Genomic DNA, 24,825 nt, shown 5'->3' on the forward strand with positions numbered 1-24,825 from the left:
TGCTCTAGAAGTTGACTGAAGTTCTCATCAGTCATAACCATGGATGATGGGAGTTGCTGTTCTACTATATCTAGAGGGTGACAAGTTCGGAAGGACGTCAGTTGGGAGGGAGAGGGGAGACTTTCATGGAGATTTGGTCAGGGGGAGTGTGTGTGGTCGTGTTCAACGCTGAGGAATGTGGGCAGAATATTGCAATTTAAAGCCTCCCTGGACCAAGAAAGCATCTCTCTCCTTGTACTGTTGTGCAAGGAAGCTGTATTATGTCCAGACAAGGTACCCGGGCCATGTGAGTTTTTGATTAACATTTTTCTGTACATGTCTAATTTATGATTGATTCATGGATAGGCGATTTTCCTGTCTCACTAGAGGAACCTCAAGCCAAAGGAAATCTGATTCAGAGCCATCTAAAAATCACCACTGATGTCAGCCCAGTGCTGTCTTTCTCATGTGAGTGCTTAAAGCCGGCTGCCTGAGCCCTCCCTCCCTCCTTGAATTCCTGGTAGCTAGCTAGCTACAGCTCAGTCTAGTGGAAAGAGTTAAGCAGGAGTCTGTTGATATTTCGGAGTGGCTCTGAACCCCTGTAGTCAGAGGGAGGGAGCCTCTTGATTGGCCAAGTTCCTGTTGGTAGTAATAACGGATCAGATATCCAACTTCTGTCTTCCCTAAAGACCCTTTAGGGATAGTCTGCTCCCTGCTAGACTATGACATCAGTCAGGACACTCGGTGATGTTGCTGATAGTAAACTCTGAGAAAGGAGGGGAGGGTGGTGGATAGAAAGGAGGGGTCTGCTGGCTAAAAGTTAATTAGCCCAACACACTGCAAGGGCATGCAGTAGGCTTTGGTGGAGGGTCAGAGCTGGATGGGACCAAACTTTTCCTAAGTCACCCTTCTGCTGCTTTCTGCAATCACCTAGACTCCAAGAGAGGGCTAGATGACTTGGGTCGTGGGCAGCTTCTCTTCTTGGAGCCGGTTAATGGTTTGAGAGCTGAGGGGCTTTCTGGCACTGGGACTTACCACCAGGCAGCATCACCATGACGCTTCTTGGGTCTGAGCATTCTATGCTGATACGGAGCAAATTCAGATCAGGTAGGGCTAACACAGCAAGCCTTTCTCCTAAAACTTTCCTCTCCTGCAAGCCTCAGCCAGAGGCTGTTTCTCATTAGGCAGCATGCAAGTAAAATAACCAGGGAGTTATAAAGCTGTCATGGGCTTGCACTCACAGAGGCTACCCTGCAAATGAAGAAATGCATTTTCCTTTCTGTCTGTCTGCTCCCTCTCTTTCTACTTTCTCACTATTTAAAATTTGTGTCTGTGGTCTAGCTTTTTGTATTTTAAACAAAAAAAAGTCCTTTTACAATATTGAGCTCTTCTAATTTAGGCACTTGGGTGGGTAGTTAGGTAGGTATGGGAGAAAAATGGATGAAAACTCCATAAGGGCACCTATGACAAGTATGATATTTCCTCCCATCCATACAAGTCAGGTGCTGTCTTGTACATGTTGGCCTTGATGCTTTATTCCAGAATCCAGACTGGCAGTTTTGTTCCTTTTGGGTTGTGACTAACTGGACAAACATGAATTTGCAGAAAGGCATCAATTTTTTTTTAGAAGTACAAATAACAAATGGAACGTGCAAAATATTTAAAATGACATCACCAGAGAAATAAAACTAGAGCCAAACGACTCATTGCCATATTCTGAAGCTTTTCAACAAAAAAAAAAAAAGTCCTCCTGCACCAGGTCTCCAGAGAGGGTTGAAGCCCCATTAGAGGCTTCTTCTTTGAGGACTTCCAACGTGAATAAAGGTGAGTGATGGCAAACACGGACAGGAGAAGTCACTTTGACCTCTTCCCCTTTCTTGAGCAAGGTCATAGGAGCTTTAAAGAAGCACAGCATGATATGGTGGTGCTCAGTGGAGTGGAGGGTTCTTGCACATTTTCTTGTCTTTATATTTTGTTCTCATTGGTTTGAGCTATAACGATTCTCAATTTTGAGAGTATTCTATTCTTGCCAGCTGAGAATGAATGTCTTTATATGCCACTGATGAATGTACTGCACACTCATAATCTGTATTCTGATGGTACAGTTTTCCTGTCTCTTGTGTCCATTCCAGAATGTCACCCACTCAACATGGGGAAGGGGGGTGGCAGCAACGTTTCATCTTTGGGACACCAGAGATAATGAGAAGATCAGAGCTTGTCGTCCTGATGCTTATGCACTTGGGTATTATCAGGCTGTTTGAGGCAGCTGGGTGGTCAATTCCTCTGTTTGCTTAGAAAATATAAAATTGGCAGCCAGTTGAAAACTCCAAAGTTGTGTGTACAAATGTAAGAGGCGCTGAACGGCTGGAGTTCTACACAGTTTGGGTCCTGTACTTTGCTGTGGTTTCTCTATCACTGCAATCTTACATTTCATGAGGATAAGTCATTCCTTAGAATCCATTGGTATATTATGTTAATGATACAGAGACATTCACTGAGGAGAGGGATAACCCAGTAATTTCAAAGCAATACTGCCACCTTCCTGAAGCAAACAGGACACATGGGGATAGTTCTCTGGGCCACTGCATTCTTTTACAGTGAGCCTGTACTGTTTTAAAGACTCATTTATGTGTTATTCTTAAAGGCGGGGGTGTTGAGGGCAGAGAGATTATGGAGCTAGTGGTAGGATCGGAGAACATATTTTTCAAATGATTCTAGGCTAAAAGTAAACTTTATGACTCTCTGAGTCTCATAAATTTTGTTCCTTTTAGCATTTCTAATGTTTAGTGGGCCTTCTTCCAATCAAGACTTGCTTTCTCACAATTTAATTACCACTTCCTTGTCTTAGGGTGATGACATACATGATGCCAGCATGGCTGTGCCCATATTATTTTTAGTGCCAGTTTTATGGAAACTGTTTTCTAACATGATGACAGGGTCACTGAAGGGAATACCTGTGTGGGTTGTTCCCTAAAAGCAGTATATAAGAATACTACTGTAATACTAAAAACAGAGCTCTAAGGATAGCAGAAAATTGTAAGCATCCTAAGACATCTTTCTTGGATGCTAAATAGGTATGTTTGAGTCATATAGCATATTGTGTAGGATAAAATGGGTAAAGCTGTTTCAAGTTATTCTTTTACTAGAGGTGAAAGAGAGGACAGTTTGTTGTTGTGTCCTGCCTACAGAAGCTGGACTAGTTATGGTCTCAGACTTCAACCCTGATGATGGCATAGCATCCTGCACCTTGACTAAGAGGCAACAGGCTAGTTTAGATTGCACAAGGCAGGATGCATAGTACATGTCAATCTAAGCTCTAATGGGAGGGAATAGCCAGAGGGCTGCTATCCCTCCACAGCAGAGATCATCACCTGCTGCTTGAGGCGATTGCTACACTTAGCCAAAGGGACAGTTTTGTGAATGCACTGGTGAGAAGGAAGTGATATACAAAGGAATAAGCCACAAAGAGTGTTTTTCTTCTTATGTATCAGAATTTCATTTGCAAATAAAATTGGGATCAGGCACCAGCCATAGCCATGGTGGGGACCTTTGGAAAGGACCAGTCCTTCTTGTTCAGTCTTAGGTTCCTTGTAATCCTCTTTAAAATGGAGTAAAAGACTATGTAAGCAGAAGGTGGATTGTTTATTGCATACAGTTCTTTGCATAAGAATTGTTTTTTTAATTGTATTTCCCAGAAGCCCACAGCCATCTTGGCTATGCTGGCTGGAGGAGTCTGGGAGTAGGATTCTAAAAGTGTAATATTGATTTCCCTAGCCTTTGGGGATCCTTTTTAGAGAATGTTGATTACGCCACAGGAGTGCAAAAATAGTTTTTCCATATCACTGTTTTCGAAGTCGGTAATCAGCAGTCTCCTTGTGACTAAGATATTTTTGTTTTTCAATGGCTCCATATCAACATTAGCTAAGGAATTGGCCAGTGTCAGATTCTTGCTGTACCCTAGGATTTTTTAAATAGATAAAAATATAGAGGGCTCAGTTCTAGAAGCCTTGTCACTGTAACAGCAAATAAACTGAGATAGATGGTGATTGAAATGGGCTGTTTTTCACTGAAGGCTGTATCACTTGAGAATGTAGGAAGAGGCTTATACCACTCATTGTGCGTCATCTGCATAAAATAAATAAATAGAAAATTTTTATTGTGCATAGAAAACAAGCATGTCAGAGAGAAGCTTAGAATAGTACGCTTGTCTGTGATGTCTAGTTTTCTGTGTAGGGAAAAAAATGTGTGGTAGAGTGTTGCTTCATACTGCAAGCCTCCAACTTAGTATGCAGTGGACCACCCCAGACATAGTTCTGCTACCTCAATGACAACTAAGCTAGTGAGAGGTAGGGATGATAGGCAGAATGGTACATAGTTGCTGTTAAGCATTCATAGACATATTACCTTGGCACTCCAGTTTCGATCAATGATATGTAGAGCCTCTAATTAGATGGTTTGTATCTGCCTTTAAAAAAATCACGTCTTTTTTTTAAAGCCTACATCTGCACAAAGAAGTGGTGTAGTTTTTTGTCTAGATGGCCTGTAATACATAAATAGAAGAGGTGATGGTTGGTACATTCCCACTTTCTATTTTATGCTTTATACCTCTCCGAGAATTAAGTTACTGGAATTTTTTAAAAATCAGACAGACAGATAGATGCCAGCATACAGAATATTCCTATTTTCCGTGTTGTCCCTACAGTTATTTCCACTTTTACTCTGAGCACACATGAATGCCGCATCTCTTACCACCATTGTTTCATTACTAACTGTAATAAACTGAGTAGATAGGAAGACAGAGCAAGCAGCTTGCTCCAACATCTGGCTATTTGTAATGGGAAAGTAGCAGGAGATGTTGCAACTGGATCTTCTTTCAGAAGACAGCAGTTATAGGTACCAAAAATGTAGTTGAAATTTTGGTATAAATTTGGCTTTTTGGGGACCCTCAAGATGATTAATGTAATTTAAGTAATAATTATAGATTTGTACATTAGATATAAACTATCAATATTTTTGCCAGATGATTTTCAATATTTTTAATACTGTCTCTGTGATTATTTTGGAAAATTTTTTACATTTCCTTGTAATATCTTTTTGTAAATGAAATAGTTAATGCTAAAAGTAGATGCATTCCACATAGGAAGTAGGTAAAATAGAATAGAAATACTGTATAATATTCTGTTTTCTTGGGATGTGAATTATGAATGGGGAATCTCATAGGTCATAAAGAAAATACGTTCAAAATTTTTCATTGAGTAATTATCTATCTAGCTAGTTAGTTGTGGCATTCATATATTGCTGCTCAGTCCATCAAGGCTCATCGAAATGCTCAAATCAACCTTCTACTATTTTTAGTGGAAGTTATAGCCTTAATTTGTACAAACAAAATCACTGAGATTAAAAACAGCAGTTGGAGAAAAACTACCACCTCCATCGCTTTTTGTACAGTTGCACAAATTGGTCTCTCTCTCCTATTGCCTATATAAATGATTGACTGACTGAGTGACCCTCACTGACCCTCACATCCTATGTGGGAATTTGAATATCAAAAATTAAGTATTTTCTGAACATGTGCTAAGAAATTTTTGTGTATGGTAATCTGGAGGATAATTATGGTATTGTATATAACTTTTGGAGATAGTGACCTACTCATTATTTTGCATTCTTTGGTTACTTTTTGATGCAGCTTCTGTAATGCATTATACCTTGGATGGCTCTAGTAGTTCAGAAACATCTATTGTGGTTGCTTGGCTTTATCAAGAACTGATCCTCAGGCTGGGCTGGCTACCATTTTAGGAGCGCTCCATTGGTTACTGGAGTATTCTGGCCTAATTCAACGTGACTATAAAAACTCTAACTGGCTGTACTCTAAAATATTTAGGAAAGTGTTTCCGAAGTTAACCACTACCAGACTTTCTCTGGTGTGGCACATTTGATGATGATGATGATTTAATTGTTTCCTAAGAAAAAGTCACTGGACCTTTTTATATTGGAGCAATTTAACAGATGTTAAAAAGTCATGTTTTGATAAGCTTTTCTGGACCCACATTTGTTTGCTTGTTTGTTTGTTTGTTATCTTTGAGTAGTAGCTGTCATTTTGAATGACCTTTTGATTATAATTAAAGAGTTTTAAGTATTGTTGTTATCTGCTTTTACTGACTGAAGCTGAAAATCTAGGTATAGCTATGTGTTTGGGTGGGGTCCTGCCAACGTCATGCTCCCCCCCCCCCCAAAAAAAAGATTCCTTTATGGAGAAAACTATGCGTTACTTAAGGCTGAACAATCTATAGCTCTGAGTGGGGTATAAATCTGACATGTCCAAAATCCTCCACAATGTTGCAGGCACAGAGGTTTTCTCCCCTCCCACTTTGAGTCAAACGACTAAGGATTTGTGTGCATGTTTATTTTGTCTATTTTGCCACAGATAAATAGACAAACCTGAGGTCATCCTGACAAATTCCATAGAAACAATTATTCTTTTCGCCTGCCTGCTTGCCTGCCAGGCTCCAAGTATCAATGGAATTGCATTAAATCAAATGGGACAAAACATGAGCATTTGTTCCCAGGAAGTGCAGGGGGAGGGTGGCTATCCATAGAGTTGTAACTCCAAGAAATACGAAATGCAGATTTCACTGGAGTGCTGTAATTGGAAGATGCACTTCAGAAAAATCTTTAAGAAAGCATTTCTCCTCTGTTGGCCACCAGTGAAAGTACAGCTTGGGTAAGTCGCTGCATTCTGATTGACTAACATGGGGAACGATGACACTGCTGGCCCATACTGGGTAGCTCAGTTGAAGTAGCTCCTGAGGTTTGTTAGTACTGACTGAATCATCTTAAATATTTTACTGAAGATTGGTTGGTAGTATGAGTGGTTCCAAATTTTGTTCCATAGATAAACAGAGGTTTCTGACTTTCTGAGCAACTTTATTCTGCAACAAAAGGAACACTGGGACTGAGACAACATGGTGCAGATTGAGGAAGGCATGGGATTTACCATGCCTATGCTTTATTTGGATTGGACCATGGTTGGTACAAAAACCTCTCATTATAAATCATTATAAAACCATGCTAGATGCATGGAAGGCATCTAGCGTTCGCTGGCTGTATTGTTTTACCTAGAAAGGTCATCCTCATGTGACTGAAGAGTTTGCTTTAGACACTTCTTGCAGAGGATACTCGTTTCTGCAGTCTTTCTTTTCATGGAGAGCTACTGTGTCCCAAATAATGCAAGAGCTGAGACCTAACTTACTAATTTGTATGCCTATTTAATTGTGAACCCCTGGGTATCTGCATATCTTTCATCTGTCTGTCTATCTATCTATCTATCTATCTATCTATCTATCTTAAAGAACTAGTCTCAGTCACATCTTCAGGTGCTGCATCAGTTGTGTCATTTATTTATTTAAACCACCTTTTCCCCAACAATGGCTAGAAAGTTTATATGTACATTGTCTGCTTTAGCCAGAGTCACTTTTGAAAACAGGAGTTAATCAGGATGAGCGACTGAGAGGGATGGGCAGGGTACAAGAACTGAAGATGCTGAAGACTGGTTACCACAGTAAATATCTAGTCTAAATGTTTGAGGAAACATCCACTTCTTCTGAACAAAACATTGTCTATGAGTGTAGGGTGTTTGTCCAACCAATTTAAATATATATACATATACCTGAGAAGGAAAATGTTTAATTATAGGACATGATAGTTGGAGTAAGTGATTGATCTAACATTGTAGAAAGTACAAAGTTAGAATATACTTTTTAAATTAGATTATTAATTTTGAGTTCCTGATACTGAGTGTCTTCTGAAATCAGTGTTGTTTCATTTGTGTACTGAATTCTACCTTGTTGTTATTTTTTAAAGTATAATTTAAATGCTCAGGTTGGTTCCTCAAAACAGATTTAAATCTTCTTTGGTTTTAATCCCTGCTTTTACCTTTTCACTGTTTCTTATAGAGATTACCCTGTGGTATTTTCAGGGCTGTTCCAAATGCACAACAGAAAGGACAATGAACTTATAAACACGTAGATGTTGTGGATAATGTAGAGAGGAAACAGGTGTGATCATTGTACCACCACATGAAACTTCCTCCAGGTCTGCACACATATCACCACCTGACTAGTTAGCAGATAACCTTTTATAATTGTGATAACGTGTCTATAAAATAACTGATCTATTAGGAAAAAGTGCCTTTCTGAATGAGTCTCAGAGACACTGCATTTGGGGGCAGAAAGTGTATTTTTGGGAATTTATATTTTGGAAATTATATTTTGGAATTTATATTTATCATATAATTATTGGTCCTCAAGGTACCAGAAAGTTATCAGGCCCACAACTTGCTTCTCCCAAGACAGAATCTGTTATACCTCAAAGATGCATTTTTATGGTTTTTGGAGTCTTTGGATTTGTTCTTACTGAGCTACAATATATATATGTAATTGTGTGGCTTGTCTGCATTCTTTGCTAATTTCGTGATTCAATGCTAATTTCTCAGGCCATACTAATTCCACTTCTGTGGTCTAAAAGGACTGAAAAGTCTCAGAGGAATGCTATTAACACAATAAACAGAGTCAGCATACCTCATTCGTGAATAAGGATTCATGAATTAAGGATTAAACATCAGTTGGCCTTGACAAACTGTATTGCAGTTTTGTTGCTAAAAATACATTTTGCTCATCACTCTCATTTTACTTCTTATCCAATGGGTCTGGTTGTACCTTTAGACAGAGTGAATAGTCCACTTAAAATAGCAGGTATTGGGGATGAGTAGGAGCAACAACGAAGTGTTGGAGGATTACCTTTGTATTTCTGAGGTGCCCGTGTCCCCAGCTAACCTGCTGTGTGGTGGATGACGCTGCCCACTTGCCATGGTTTAAGAAAAAAATCAACTGGCAGTCTGGTTGGTTTGTGTATATGGATGAGAGGATGTGCCATCTTATCTTAAAAAGCAGGCAGTAAAATGTCTGACCAGGTCTGCTACCTTACCTAACATCTTGGTGCCATGCTGTTGTAAATTTGTAGGGTCAGGCTAACTGCTATGATGAACTTCTGGGCTCATAGTCTGGAACAGACTGATGGATGATCTCTATTACTGCTCTGAACTGCAATTTTTCATACAAGAAGCTATAAAAGAATTATTTGATGTGCCATCAACTGGTTCAAGATATAATTTAAAGCATTCATCAAGAGAAATGGCTTGGGCCCAGGGTACTTGGAGGACTGCCTCTCCCCATATAGTCCACCCCGCACACTCCGGTCATCTGGGAAGAATTTGCTGAGGATCCCTTCGTCTAAATATGTGTCTACCTCACAGAGAGCTTTTTCTATCTCAGCACCTGGGATCTGGAACACCCTTCCCGAGGAACTCCGTGCCGTCACCTCCCTAGACCTCTTTAAAAAAAGATTGAAGACCTTTTTATTTCACCATGCCTTCCCCGACGTCCCTTGTTAATGCGATCCTTCCCCTATAATGTGCAATATCTTCAAGTATTTTAGCTGGCCTGGTCTTGTTTTAGTGGTTTTCATGTGTAATGTTTTAGTGGTTTTAACTATGTATTGTATATTGTTTATTGTATTTTGTGTTGCTCTGTGTATTGATCTTTTTTGTACACCGCTATGATCTAATTGGAATAGCGGTTTATAAATAAAACATATTATTATTGTTATTATTATTATTATTATTAGACAATAAAGTTAAAAAATACTTAGTTTTTTGTGGGTTTTTGGGCTGTGTGGCCATGTTCTAGAAGAGTTTCTTCCTGATGTTGGTTTCAGAAGATCCAGCGCACATAGGCTGGCGAAACAGCATGAAGAAACTTCTTCTAGAAACATGGCCACACAGCCTGAAAAACCCACAAAAAGCTATGGATGCCGGCCATGAAAGCCTTTGACTTCACATTAAAAAATACTTTCACATAGCTGTGTTTACGGCACATACGTTCAGCAGCAAAATAAAAATTTGATTACCAATAGATATTCAAGGGATTCATTCATTGTCAAGTTTCTGTCTGATGTTCCTGGTTGCTTCTATTACAAAACGTAGTGTTTAGTCATCACCTATCTATCATATCGTCCTATTTTTTGTGTTCTATACAAGACAAAAGTGTGTTCAGCCTGGACCTGTGCTTGATCATTTATAGTGCTGATTTCTGGTATATAAAAGTACTACTTGCTTGTTTCACTGGTTGATGACATATCAGCTAGCTGAAAACTTGACGGAGTGGGAGAAAGAAATCAATTAATTGCTTCCCATTTATTGTAATAAATTCCTCCTGACCTTGTCATCTCTTCTGCTGCTGCTGTTCTTTAGAAAATATACGTAAAGGGAGATTGTACAAATCAAATAATCCCTTCAACAAAAAACACCCCCCCTCAAACTCTACCAAATTCCTAATTTGGAAAGTTATATTGACATTCATTTTTTAAAAAATGAATAGTATCCCTTGTAGCAACACATTTATGAACAGAAATGCATTCTAAACGTCAGATAAAAATCTAGATTTCCAATTCCTGGTTTGTCATATGTGAGTCAATTCACTTGCTGGGAATGTTAGCAAGTGCGTGGTCTCAAGGTTCAAAGCAAATTCATGCTGTTGAAATTCAAGAAGGTAACTGAATTGAATGACAGCAGCAACTCATCTGAGTCTTCTTCCGTGATAGGGACCACTGCAGTAAAAGGAAAGTCTTTTTACTTATGTGCAGTGATTTTGTTTTTTCAGTGGTGTGGGAGCATCACATGTGGTTCCTGAGGCTGCATGAAACAGTCCACATTTGCTGAAAAGCCCAGGCCCTTTGACAACAGCCATCTCTTCTGACTCTCTCTTGCTGTCTTTCCTCCTGTGTTCTCCTGCTGAAGTGACATCACTTTTGTGCAACAAGTTCCTCGACTAGTTCTGATTAAAGCAGCACACAAGCAAATGCTTTAATCCCTCTATAGTGCTAAGCCTCTACAGGCATAAACAAATCATGAGAGGTTTTCAAGAGGGTATTGGTGCACCAAGGAAGCCATTTGTTTCCAAGGCTCACTTCTTAGTGATGGTTTATGGAAATGGAAGGATCCCCCCTCCCCCCCCCACCATTCCTCCAAACAAGATCTGGTTCTGTTGAAAAGGGCAGAGCTTCACATTCTTCACTGGCCTGTGTGGATTTGCTTTAACATTTCTGTCATGTTAATTCTTTATCCATTTAGGGTTGTGGTGTTTTTTTCTGATCAGTTATATATTGTGGACCTAAATAAGTACAGTATATTGGAATATTAGAAAATGGCGCAGCATGTTGGAGTGCATGTTGCCAACATGTTTCTGAACATTTAAGAACTTTTTTCAGAAATAAATGAATATTAAATGGAAATAACTAACATGCATTTATTTCATGTATTTTGTAACCAAATGACATATTCAAAACTTTTGTAGGGAGATACCATTGACATTAATGAAGGGCTTTATCCCAACCCTCCATTACAAGCAGGTTTATCATACTGGATGGCCCTTTTGGTCTCTTCCAACTCTTCTATGATTCTATGAAGCCACTATATCGGAGCCAATTTAAATCCGTTCTAATGGCAGCCATAATAGTGCAGTTAGCAAAAAATGTGGTTAGCAACTAAGCTCTTAGACTGGATAATTTTTGTCATGAGAAAGTAGATTTCAGTACCAAAAAAGCAAGAATAGTAGCTGATGTGACAATGTTCTCCTTTTGGCCTCCAGACAAGCTTATGATGTGCCAAATATATGTGAATAGCCATTGTGAGCAGAGATGGTAAGATGGAGGGGTATTCACTGTTTTGCATTTGTCCACCTCACAGGCTGAACGGACCAAAGGGAGTAGACTGGATTGAAGTATCAAGGATAAATTGACATGTTTAGAATTTGAATTGGATTTCTTGTGTAAGACAGTTCCAGGGTGACCTTGCATTTTGGGCCACAACCACGCTCTCACACGTTTAGGAGAATCTGTTTCATCGATAAACATGATGACCCAGCCAACAGTTCACTTGCTTCACTGTTTAAAGTTGTAGTCTTAAAACACATTTAATCCCATGCAATTTACTTCTGATTAGATATGCATAGGGTTGAACATTAAAACATATTTCTTTATTTCTAGGCTTAACTTGATCTGTCTAGCATTTCTCTCTAGTGCACTGCATTCTGGCTTGGTCTAACAGAGGAAATAGTTGCATCACAATTCCATTTATGTCTGCCTCCTGATATTAATATGTATACAGATTTTTTTTTTCCTTTTCTTTATCTCCCAGTTCTTGTTAAAGGTAGTAGAATGGCACATATCTGTACAAACCATGTTTTCTAGACCTGAAACAGTTTTGTTTTTGGGTTTTTTGGAATGATCTGCTGGATGGGATCACATCACATCACATCTCTTGACACCTTCAAAAAGGCGATAAAAGCGGATCTTCTCCGGCAGGCCTTCCCTGACTGACCCCCAAGAAGAAAATAACTGCTCCCCATCATAAGGCTACCTTGCTCTAATTTTTATAACTTCTATTTTTTTTCTTATTGTAATTAATTGTTATTGTGGATTACATGACTTGATTGTATTATCTTATTTTTGGAAGGGAGGAAAGTTTGAAGGGATGAGATGTTTGGGGAATGTTTTTATTATTGTTTTTGTAATTTGTCATTTGGATTGCTGTTACCCGCCTCGATCCTCAAAAAGGGAGAGGCAGGATACAAATAAATATTTTATTAGTTTTATTATTATTATTACTATTATGGGGGGCATTGGTAACTCATTTTTGAACTGTTCTTTATGAATGGAACTATTTCTAAAAAATGAGGAGATATTTCTGTCTTCACCCCTAATACCATGGGTAACCCTCATCTGTCAGAGGTGGCTGTAGCAAACAAAACAGAAGCATTTACTCTAAATGTTAGTAAGTATATCTTAGTAAGTAGTATAATTTAAATAGCTGAACATATTTTTGTAACTTTTCTGCAGCTGTGCAAAATTTTAGCAAGTAGATCCATCCATTGTGTCTCCCTGAAATGCTGTAAAGTTTTATGGTGTGCTGGTGTGTATGAGAGAGAGAATGTGGAGAGGGTGGAGAAGGGGAAATAGTCATTTGACCAAACTTCAGGTTAATTGGCTTAATTTTAGTCTGAGAATAAGAAAACTGCATTCCAGTAACAGGGAAGATCCACACTGTGTTATATGAGGGCAGTTCCTTTTTTGCATGTGATAGAGCTCTGAAACCTTTTCTCTGAAGCAGCAAAGGCTCAGTGTTATTTGTGACAAAAGTTAAGAGTTCCCTTCCTGAAAGATGCACTCTCTCCCAGTTTTACAGTTGCGGTTGCAGCAGCGAAGAAGCCGAGAGCAGCTCACCAACCAGGGAATCATGCCACGTGAGTATTTTGCTTTCTCGCCTTATCTGTACTGCACCAGCAGGCCCAAGCAATTTCATCGGAGGGCTCTGACCCACAACCAGTAAAAGCATTGCACTTTAAGGGGTAATTTCTAAAGGACAAGGCAGGCCTCTGCAGGTGCATCACTTTAGTCAACATAGCTCTGCGGCTATGTTGTCTCCTTGCAAGAATCAACTCTTCTGTCAGGAAGAAAAAACTTATGGCTGAGATCGTTCTTCTTCCACAATCCTTATCCAGAGTGGACTGTAAAGCAGTAGCAGCAGTTATTCACTCTTTGTGAAAATAAATGGAACAGCTAGTTCAGCAATAAAGAGTGCATGGGACTTTTGTCCTCACTTATTCAGCTTGTGTCAGGTGTAGCAGATTTGCTCTCGCACGCACACAACAGCTAGAATTTTCTTGAGCTGAAAGATTCCTCAGAAAAGCCTTGAGTGTTGGGGTAAACTGTAATGTATCTTTTGCACTGCCAAATTGTGAGGGCTGTAGGGTACTTTGCAAAATCCCTATGAGGTAGGTCATTATTATTCCAATGTTTTGCAGATGGGGAAACTGAGACTGAAAGAGATAACACCTTACCCAAGGCCACCCAGTGAGTCCATGGTCAAACTAGTATCTGAATCCAGGTCTCCTGGCCCAAGCACTCTATCTGCTGAAGCACACTGACTCTTGACTCACACACAGTGAATGCCTAAGCCTTTGGGTGCTGCATGTTGTTGTTAGCCTCTGCTATTGCTTCCCTCTTAAGCCCACTTTCTACAAAAAAGAAAATAAAAAAAGTTCAACCTTGTTGGCATGAAATGTCTGTCGCTTCCAGAGAAAGGGTGCATGCAGTGGTTTGACATTTTCGGAGGTCATCTTAGTGTATGTAGTGCAGGTACAGCATGTGTAGCATTGCAAAGTGGATCCACATGAACTGTTTATTTAATGAGTTGCCCAAAGTTCTTGGCAGTTTTGTTCCTGTCCCATTATTGGAATGAACTGTCGTGTTCTGCAAAAATGAGGTGTCATTGGTATTTGCCAACTGTCAGGAGATGATCTGACACCCCATAAAAGTATTTGGTTTACCCCCTAAAAGGCATTTTATTTTTCAAAGAGAGGGCAGGAGGAGAAAATGACAAGGTCTATGGAAAGAAGAAGAAGCGCCTTTGTTTTAGGCCCCAGATGCAAATGAGTCTGCATCATCTCTCAAGACCTGAGCAATAGTTCTTCTTCTTACCAGTCTCAACCGTAGTTCTTTCTAAGGGTTCATCACAAAATAATAGCAATGACACTTCCTTACTTAGTTTTTTCAAAGCATATAGGAAAACTGTGAAGGAATCTGTAAAACATGTGAATATTCCTTTCTTTTATTTGAGGGGGGAGGCTTGGTCCGACTACCCAAAAATGTATGAGATTCATGACATTTATCAAGGACTTTTAAGCATTTTCTGTCTCTGTCTAGAGAAAGTCAACATGTGAAACAGCATTGAACACATTCAAGATTACAGCCATGTCCTATGAGAAGAGATTGTCATTGCTTAGTTTTTATGCCTGTCCACTGTGTACAGGACATTCATCTATTCATTGGTATAATAATGTCCATGACAGGCAGGTTGAGATTTATATTCAGCCACATCCAGTTTGCATTCACTGTGCAGCCAATGGCTCAAGGTGTGAAATGAAGTGGCTGTGGAACTGGGTTGGAAACCATTGGGCACATCACATATAGGAAGAACAGGATATAACGGTAACAGTCCACCCTCCCTCCCTGGTCCTTTGCAAGGATGTCAGTGGTATTAGATTGTTCAGTTTTGCTTCATCTTTTCCTTCTATGTCGTTTTTTTCTCTCCCTCTCTCAGTCAGTGGCAAAGACTCCTATTGGAACGTTATGACTGGAACCTGGTTGGTGCACTGTGTTTGCAGTTGCATTACACAGGGCAGGCAAGGGAAAGCACATAATAACATGCCCATCTTGAGTAGCCTGTTTCTACAATGCCTCACTTCCTTCATGGTCACTTGCATTCATGGCCTTTCTCTTCCTGCCATCTCCACCAAATAGCACCCAACAGAGTGAACCAACAGGATCGCAGCCAAGTTAATGGTAGTACTTGAGTCGTACTCTTTAGCCTGTTAATTGATTAGGTTAATTGGTTTACATGTTTTGCATCAACTGAAATTGCCCCCCACCTCTTTAATAATTTAGAGGCAGATATAAATAAAGATACAGATATATATCTGAGAGTCAGTGTGGTGTAGCGGTCTGACTGTTGGACTGTGACTCTGGAGACCAGGGTTCGATTAAAACCCACTGGGTGACCCTAGAGAAGTCACGTGCTTTCTGCCTCATGGGAAAGCAATGGCAAACCTCCTCTAACAAATCTTGCCAAGAAAACCCTGTTGTGGGATTGCCATTTCCATAAGTTGGAAATGACTTGAAGACACACAACAATAACAACAAACAACAATAGATGCATAGTCATGATCTCACAATTATTTATAAAAGCTGTAAATAGCATGCAGCATGCTTAAAGAGTCATTTCCATCTGTATGAGAGAGAAAAGAGGATAGGTCTTCTAGACTGATGGCTACTATGAGTTGAAGTGCATTGTTGAAAACACCAGAACCTATTTGTAATGATTAGCTTTTTTCTCCCTGGTCCACAAATGTTAGCAGATTTAAGAACTAAATTAACAGAAAGTCACATTAGAGTCATCCATGTGGTATAGTGGTTTGAACATGGAGACAGTGACACTGAAGACTAGGGTGTGTGTCCCTGGTTGGCCATAGAAACCTACTGGGTGACCTTGGGTGAGTCACACACTCTCGGCCACAGAAAACCCTGCAAACCTTTGCTATAAGGTTGCCATAAGTCATAAACGACTGGAAGACATACAACAATAAACAAACCATAAGAATAGTGTATTAACACAGCTATTTTATAAATTGGCTGACAGGCATAAGTATTCTTACTTACTTACCACCATTTAGTACACAAGCACAACAAGTTTCATTTGTGTGCTGGCAAGCCATAAAACTGTTAAACCTCTCTCTTACCATGGCAAAACCCCACCTCTTCATGTCAATCTTTTACAATCAAAATGGCTACGATATATATTCCTTTTGAAATTGTAGTAAAGAATGATTAGTTTTCTGATTACATTTTTCTGTGGAAATAATGACATTTATTTGACATAAACAAGAACAGTAGAATTTATAGGCCATAGAACAAAAAAAAATTGCTTGTTTTCATTACAACAGTAATTAATTCCCCCCCCCCCACAAAACAACAGTAAAACAATAACCTTTGGGAAATGTAAATTAATGAAATATTGATAGCTGAAAGCTGAAGAACAGGCTCTCGGCATGTGAGCAGTTAGCCCATTCAGCCTTTCATTTGTAACTCTCAATTTAAACTTCCATTTTTGCCACCAGTTGTACCAAAGAAGAGCTGGCATCTTCAACCCCATGCCAAGAGGGATATTATTGCAGACAATCTTGTGCTATCTCCTTCCTTCCTTCCTTCCTTGCTAGCTGTGTGGGCCTTATGGAAATATACTAAATGTTTGTTAGGAGAACATCCTTATTAGGCCAACCAAAAGGGCACAAAGTATGTGCAAACTTTTGAAACCTCTAGATCTCTTCATCAGGCAAGATGATACAAAAGACAGATTTGGATTGGAGGAGGAAAAAACTGACCTGATGTTAAAACCACAGCATCTGCATGGTCTCAGATTTGAATTGAAATGAGAAAGATCTATAAATATTCAAATTAGACTCTACCAGGTGATGTGATTGTTTTTGGCTTTACACAGAGCAGTCCCCAGAAATCCTTATGCTCATCATCCCGTGGAATACGTGCATGGAATACACATAACTTTAGGTTTCTGTATTGTGTATGAACTGGACCATTGATTTAGATTTTCTTTTCTTTCTTTCTCATTACTTTATCTGGGGTTCTTTCAACACATTTCTCTTTATCCCAGTGGTTTTGCACCAAGCCTTCGCACTGGTGCATCGGCTTCTATGGTTGCTTTTGCAACTTCTTGAGGGAGAAAAGAGCTTGTTTTTTTATCTGTGAGATTTATCAGAATCTACTTTATACCCCATCTTGCCTTTCTCTAGTTGTCTTTTACCATCTCTTACTACTTTAGATCTTGCCATAGATACTGTCTTCCCTCATTCTGCTCTTTTTAGCCTTTTAGCATCTTCCTAAGTTGCTGCGCAGAATTTGTGTCATCTGCAAAACAAATATCTATCCTTTGTCAGGATCCAGTTAACTGCAGGAGGCAAATAATGAATTAGTTCATCCAATTGCGTCAATGTAAAATGACTCATAACTCCGACAACAAATCTGTTTAGTGAAGGGAGGTAACAATCGGCATGCGGGGACTGGAGTAGTCATCAGTTAAAAGCACTTTTTGTTGTTTTGTCTCTATTATGTACTGTTGAGGGGAAGTGTAGAAACTTACAGATGTGATACTTCAAAATCTGAATCTAGAGATTTTGAATTTCTAGATATGAAGTTTGACTATGCTCCTTTTTGTGCAAGGAAAACTAGCAAAAATAATTTTGACACTTACAAAAAGTCCACAATCTTTATATTTGGATCCTGGACAACTTTCATTGTATAAATAACTAGGCTACACTTCAGCTGTGAGATAAAGTTCTCAGTTTTTGTGCAGCTTTGCTGTCATGTCTTGAATGTGTGAAGTGTAGAATGAATAGCAAGATTCAGAAATGGTCCAGAAAGTGAGACCCAACTACCTCCAGTGGTGTGTGAAGGGACATCCCCATGCCTCTGAAAACAGATGGGCAACTTCTCTCTTGTTGAGAAAGAGTGCTTGCAGCCATACCTTCATATATCCACTTGATATTGTCTGATCTCAGAAGTTAAGCAAGGTTGGGTCTGTTCACTCTGTATATATTAAGAGCAGTAAGAGTTTTAGAACGAAGGTTTTCCCCCCAGAAAATAACCAGTCTTAATACAGAATATAACAGGATTTGAATCTTTTCATCAGGGTTCCTTTTGTTTCTAGACTGTATATATCTGTGGAAGTTTAGGATTTTGTATGTGCATATACCTTCAGGTCACTTATTGACTGATGGCAACCTCATACATTTAACAGGGTTTTTATGGGCAGGGAATATTCAGGGCTGGTTTTACTAGTTCTTTTTCTCTGAAATATAGCCTACAGCATCTGGTATTTGTTGGTGATCTCCCAACCAAGTACTAATCAGGGCTGATTTGGCTTAGCTTCCAAGATCCAGTAGAATCTGGTGCCTTTGGGATATTTAGGCCTTTACTTTGTTGCTGTGTGCCGTCAAGTCATTTCTGATTTATGGTGAGTCTAAGACCATTTTTTTCTGGGAATGATAGCATGTGACTTGGAAGCTATGGGTCTGAGGAACAACGGATTTTACCACACAGCAAAGTGTCCTCAAAATGGCCCCGTTCCATCCCCTGGTCCCAAGCCGGCCCCATTCAGTGCTGAGGAGCATCCTTTGCTTCTGTCGGAAGTCTTCCAACCGAAGCAAAGGACGCTCCTCAGCAATAAATGGGGACAGCTTGGCTCCGGGAGGCGGAATGGGGTCATTTTGAGGATACTTTGCTGCACGGTAAAATCCACTTTTTCTGGGTTACGCGCGGTCCCAAGCAGCCTCTTCCTGTGCCCATGACAGACAAAAGAATGAGTCCGATAAGCTTCTTACTCAAGTTGATTTCCATGGCTGAGTAGGGAATCGAACCCTAGTCTGAATGGTCATAGTCCGGCACTCAAGTCACTACACCCTTATGGCTTCAGAGAATAAATATACCTTTGGATAGAACAAGTAGGAAAGGGCTCATTGCTTGAAGAAAGCAGAAAGTGAAGGTTGTGGGGAATAAAGAAAGAAAGGACTTGGGGGTTTGTCCTTCTTATTAACTCTGAACATGCTAACACAAATGTGGCAAAAATATGACTCAGTATGAAATTTTGTTCCTCTGGACCAGAGCTTGGAAATCTTACCGTATAGGACTGTAGATCTCAGAGTCCCTTAGCCAGCAGGAATACTGGCCATGCTGGCTGAGAAATTCTGAAACCCACAAAAATAACTTTTGCAAGGTGTGCTCTGTTCATAGGTGTACCTCATTAATAACTATTGTCGCAACTAGATCATAATTGGTCATCCTGGGGTTTCTTTCGCACTACACAATTATAGCACTTAGATACCACTTTAACTGCCATGGCTGCTGTCTATGGACTCCTGGGTTTTGTAGTTTTGTTAGGTATTTAGGATTCCCAGCCACAGTGCTCTAGTAGTATACTTCAGGAGGAATGCACTAGGGAATTCTAAGTCCCTCATCAAACTGCAAATTCCAGGATTATGTAAGATGCAGTCATGGCAATTAAAATGATACTAAACTGCTATAACTCTGCAGTATGAAAGGGGCCCAAGTGGAGCTACATTATAACCATATCAGTAGGGCATGCTCCTGAGTAAATGTGTCAGGGATTAAAGTGCAAAGCCAGCAGATGCACCCATGTCATTTCTTGAGCTTCTCACAGAATGTGTTCAGATACTAGGCAGGCTGTGCTTCTCAGCTAGCCCACACACTTCTCTCTGTGTCAGCCATAATTTCTATGCTATCTCCACGTGACCCCTAATTTCCCTCTGCTTAGGTTGTCATCTGTACCTTTGCTCTGCACCCTCATCACTCATTTGTCCTGCCACAACCTGACCTGTGTCAGAAACTGGTATTTTCTGTGGGTTTTTCTCATTTATAACAAAGAAATTGGCTGATCGTTTGTGGCTGTTCTTGTAGAACTTTGTTATCATGGATGGGGATGGGGATGATATTTATGATGACCATGTGCCTGTTTTCTGCTGTGCTTATTGAGCTTCTGTCTGTTTCTCCTTGCAGCGCTGAAAAGCCCCTCTTCCTTTCATGAACAAAAGAAGAGCCTGGAGAGAGCAAAGGTAACCCTGGGTAGGCATCTGAGTGGGTGGCAAGAATGGTGCCACTTTGGTTAACAGTCTGTCTAAACTGCTTGGGAGCTCAGGAAAACCTTGGCTAGATTCATAATCACAATGAATATAACTGATCAGTGATCATAATAACATTCATACCTGATTCATATTCATGATCCTTACATATTCAATAGTTTAGGGAATGTATAGGGATCATTAAAGTCCTCCAACCCTGAGTTGCCAGGCAGCAATTGCTGCAAGCAACAGGGGTCTGTTCTCCTGTTGATTGAGACACAGCTGACTGATGTTTCCACCCGCTCCTGCAGTAGTCAGAAGCAGGATGCTTGTCCCACTTCTTCACACAGGAGGTTGCCCATGGAAGAGACCTAAAACCTCAGTTTTCTGCATCATGATCAATAGGAGAACAGATCCTTGATGCTCTCAGCGACTGCTCCCCAGTCAGGATGGGGGGGGGGGCTGGAATGGGAGATGCTATATAGCTATATAGCTACAGTAGTTATGTAATTAAGTAGCACATGTAGAATTCAAGCCCTTGTGTGAAAATGTGATTGAAGATACTATTATAATCAATAGATTTTCCATGGTTACCACATATATACAAGACAACAACGCAGTATATCTTCATGAGGTATTAAAGAAAGGAATTGGCATTTACCCTAAGAAACAGAATACACTGGAGTCAGCAGACTTTGAAAGCAGGCCCAGAGTGCAACCTTGAATGTCTGCCATACACCATACTGCTGTTTTCTACTTGTGATGCTGCAAAATGCCTTTTTGCCTTTCACCAATTCTCCTTCTCTTATTGGCTCCAGTTATCAAGCAGAGTTTAGGCATTGTTAATCAAAGCTAATGGTATAGATAAGATTAAGAGGCCATTTCCTCTCAAAAGTGGAAGAGCTGGTGATCAGACATCATTTATAGGAACTGTAATACATTCCCAGGATTTCTTTGCTACATATTGTCCAATGAACTTCACTGAGGTCCTTAGTGAGCAAAGATATTGCCTTCTTGAGCTCCTGTTCCTCCTTTGTTTGGTACTAGTATTGCTGTGGAGACCAACTACCTTCTACTTTTAGCTTTTTAAAGTGTGTCTATGGCAAACTTCCTTATAGCACAGGAGCCCTATACAACACAACATCCATAACATGAAGCTCTAGAGCATATTTAGAAAAGATCTAACCATGCAGTACAGATAAATAAAAGTCCTCCCAGTACTTCTGTGTGATCCAATTTGTTTTCCCAGTCCACGCTGATAGAATTTCTACTACCTTCCAAGAAAAGAAATTATACCCCAGAGAACCTTTCCACACAAGTTTCCACCATGCATATGACAGAAAATGCTCTTGTGCTTTTTCTATTCAAAGTAGGCAAAGAGTCTCTTGTTACTGCAGATATCATGAGTCAAACTGGAAGAATCTGCCCTACATCCTATCGTTAGTCCTTATTAGAGTCGATTCAATGAATCAGGTGGATTTTCCTAAGTGTTGACTCAGCCATCCAGCAGTTGATTCAATGGATCTACTCTGATTGGGATTAACCAACAGGACATTAGCCTATGTCTGTTTCGAGCAGCCTTTTCCAGGTGACTGAGGCTAGAAGGAGTTCTCTTATATAGGAAAAAAGTATAATTATTTGGACATATGAGGTTCTTGGTTGAATACCTGGTATCACTAATTAAAAGCTGTGGCATGTAGCTGGAAGGACACTGATGAGCTGAAGACCACAAAGTCGTGGGCTTTGTGGTATCCAGATGCTCAATAACAAATGTGGACTTGTGGTCCTCCAGATGTTGAATGGAAAATCCCATGAGATTTAGCTAGCATAGCCAATGGTCAAGGGTAATGGGAGTTCTAGTCCAACAACATCTGAAGGTCTACCATTTTCCACTCTGTACATTCCCAAATGATACATGACAATTTTGCAAACTCCAAGAAATATTGATTGGCTTGATCAGAAACTGAAATTGTAATTCTGCTATCCACCTATACTGGGAGAAAGGCCAGTATAGAAAGAAACCTGGTCCCAGTTAAAAGGGATATAGAGTTCACTTTATGCCTTATTTTCATTCACCTATCTGTTCACAGAACAACAGAAACTGGTAATGGGTTAATCTGTGACAGAGGTTTATATGTGGACATCGATAAGAATCCTACAAAGATAGCAGAGGATGCTTATATTACATTACTTTTCATGAACGTCTTGCAAAAACTACCATAAGGAAGGATCTATAGCTCCCTGTGAAAAATTAATGTGCTTAGGAGACTTCAAGCAGTCTGAAGTAACTTTGAAGTGCTTTATATTTCAATGTTAAGGCATAGGTTAATATCTCTCTGTCTATCTTCAAAGGCTTCCACTGGCTGGTTGCCTGGAAGAGAAAAGGATTATATGAGTCAAGAGCCTTAAACTGGATTCGTTCAGAGAGCAGAAGTAGAACCAAAACTGTTTTCCAAGCCTTTATTGAATGTATGAGGGGGGAAGCAACTTCAGAATATCTCCTAGCTGATTTAGTTTAATGGGCCTGATAGGAAACCTGTTTTAACATGTTTGTTCACATGTAAAATGAAACAACCAATATAATTACTGTGACTTTAAACAAATACAACAATTGTTTATATGAAAAGACACTACAGGGGTGTAATTAGGTTCATTCTAGTGTGTATAACTTTGTACACAGAGCTGTGAAGTAGACTTTGTCCATAAGTATTATAATCGAAATCCAACTTGTATTGGATTTAATGCATACCCTAAACCAGTGTTTAGTGTCATGTTTCCCGCTCATAGCAATTATAAGTAATTTATATTCTAAGACTCTTGGCAAAAAAACATTCTGCTTAGCATAAATTTAGTTTTTTTTCAATAGTCAAATTCTAGTCAACAGACATTAAGTATCCAGATTAAAAACTATACAGTATATATTTTTCAGGCAGAGAAGAATAAATAAATTAGCATGGTTGACTGGGGTCCTACTGCATCCTCTCAAAGAAACATTTCCCCTTGTGCTAAAGCAAGCTGGTGAGGTAATGATCTTTGTTGTTATATTCTGTAGGCTGAAGATTTTTTAAAGCACAAGATCCGGAACAGACCCGAGCACTCCGAATTGGTTGATATGCACATTTTAAAGGGTGAGACTGAATCAAGAGAGATTCTCTTACGATAGATTCCTCAGCATCATTATTAATAGATCCTTAGCACCAATGTTAATACCCTTTTGGGTGTTAATGTGGAAGCTTCTTGTACCTGCAGCAATGAAGCTCTAGAAAGTATTTTTCACAGTATTTAACACAGTACCCAGATCGATACTGAAGCAAGTGATGGGTTGATCAAATTCCTAGCAATCTCCAGTACTCTTTTATCCCGGCTTCAGGACAGCTGAAAAAAGCATGTCTCCTTTATTTAGATAGTGTTTTCTTGCACTCTGGGCAAGATCATGATATATGCCAACATAATTCTTGATTACCTTGGCACATGCACTTTGAACATGACATAGCACGAGAAGATATGATATACTATACATCTCTGCACAACAGCATTGCCTTTGGTGCCCTCAAATACCAGTTCTTATACTCTGGACAGAGGCTGCTCCCTCTCCTCTGGGTGTGCAAGAGCAGCTGGTACATATTTGGGCATAACAGTATGCAGTGGCTGGTAGAATGGAACTGTGCCTAAGAACCCTCTGGTTGCTCTTGTGCACCAAGAAGGAAATGTGGCCTTTGCATGCAACAATGGCATAAATATAGTGGAGGAGATCTGCACTCTGGCAGCATGTGTCAAAGCACCTGGGCCCTAGATTACTTCCTAAGATCCAATTCTACACAAAACAGTGGGCATATAAAAACAACCTACTTTACATGATTCTAGAAGGCCCCAGACCACATTTCAAGTATTTCAGATACCTGCTAGCTACTGTACTTTGTGCATAGCATTCACTCGCCTGTGATCTGTGGTCCAATTGGAAAGCATACTGGTGCAGAAATGTTGTATATGAAGGGGGTTGTTTGAGAATCCTTGAACTGTGTTGATACGCCACTGGGAGCCCTGCATAGATTGTACTTCTGCTGCACCTGGCATGTTCTTTAAATTGAATAAGCATGAAATCAGCAGTGGAAGACATTTGTGTATGGGTACACCATTAATCATTGCACTTCGGGGCTCATAGTGGATAACATGGGTAACCTGAGAACAGTTTTAATTGTATAGTTTGTGTGGGATGCTTTGTTTTATAATTGCATCCAGGTCCACATTCTTGGAAAGGAATATACATGTATCTTCTTTGTCTAAACCAGAACTTGAATATTTTTTTCTTTTTATTTTATTTTATTTGCATTAAAACTCTCAGAACCTCCCAGCTACCTGTCTGTGTTGGCCAAGTAATTCTGAGATTGTGGTGTTAAAAGTAATGTTTTGGTAGTCCATTGAATCATTTGCTGGAATAGTGAGACAATACTTACATAAATCCCTTTGATTCACTAAGTCTGCTTTAATTGAGATTAATTCAGGCCACTGATTTTATATTCTGTACCTA

The 24,825-nt window shown here is 39.7% G+C and overlaps 1 protein-coding gene across 5 annotated transcripts in view; it reads left to right on the forward strand.

Moving 5' to 3' along the window:
* Positions 1-915: 915 nt before the first annotated feature.
* The window catches only part of MYOCD (myocardin), a 43,778-nt gene continuing 19,868 nt past the window's right edge, over positions 916-24,825 (forward strand). For 2 of the 5 annotated variants that reach the window (XM_042449518.1, XM_042449519.1), the window contains exons 1-4: positions 916-1,086; positions 13,269-13,334; positions 20,236-20,291; positions 23,350-23,425. In XM_042449518.1, the coding sequence (XP_042305452.1) occupies positions 1,032-1,086; positions 13,269-13,334; positions 20,236-20,291; positions 23,350-23,425 (253 nt within the window). In that variant the 5' untranslated portion in view covers positions 916-1,031. Of the gene's footprint in view, positions 1,087-6,738; positions 6,788-6,925; positions 7,005-11,565; positions 11,734-13,268; positions 13,335-20,235; positions 20,292-23,349; positions 23,426-24,825 lie in introns of those variants that run through there. The other 3 variants (XM_042449520.1, XM_042449521.1, XM_042449522.1) reach the window with 3 other exon arrangements.

This window comes from Sceloporus undulatus, chromosome 2, assembly GCF_019175285.1.
Source record: "Sceloporus undulatus isolate JIND9_A2432 ecotype Alabama chromosome 2, SceUnd_v1.1, whole genome shotgun sequence".
Classification (NCBI taxonomy): domain Eukaryota; kingdom Metazoa; phylum Chordata; class Lepidosauria; order Squamata; family Phrynosomatidae; genus Sceloporus; species Sceloporus undulatus.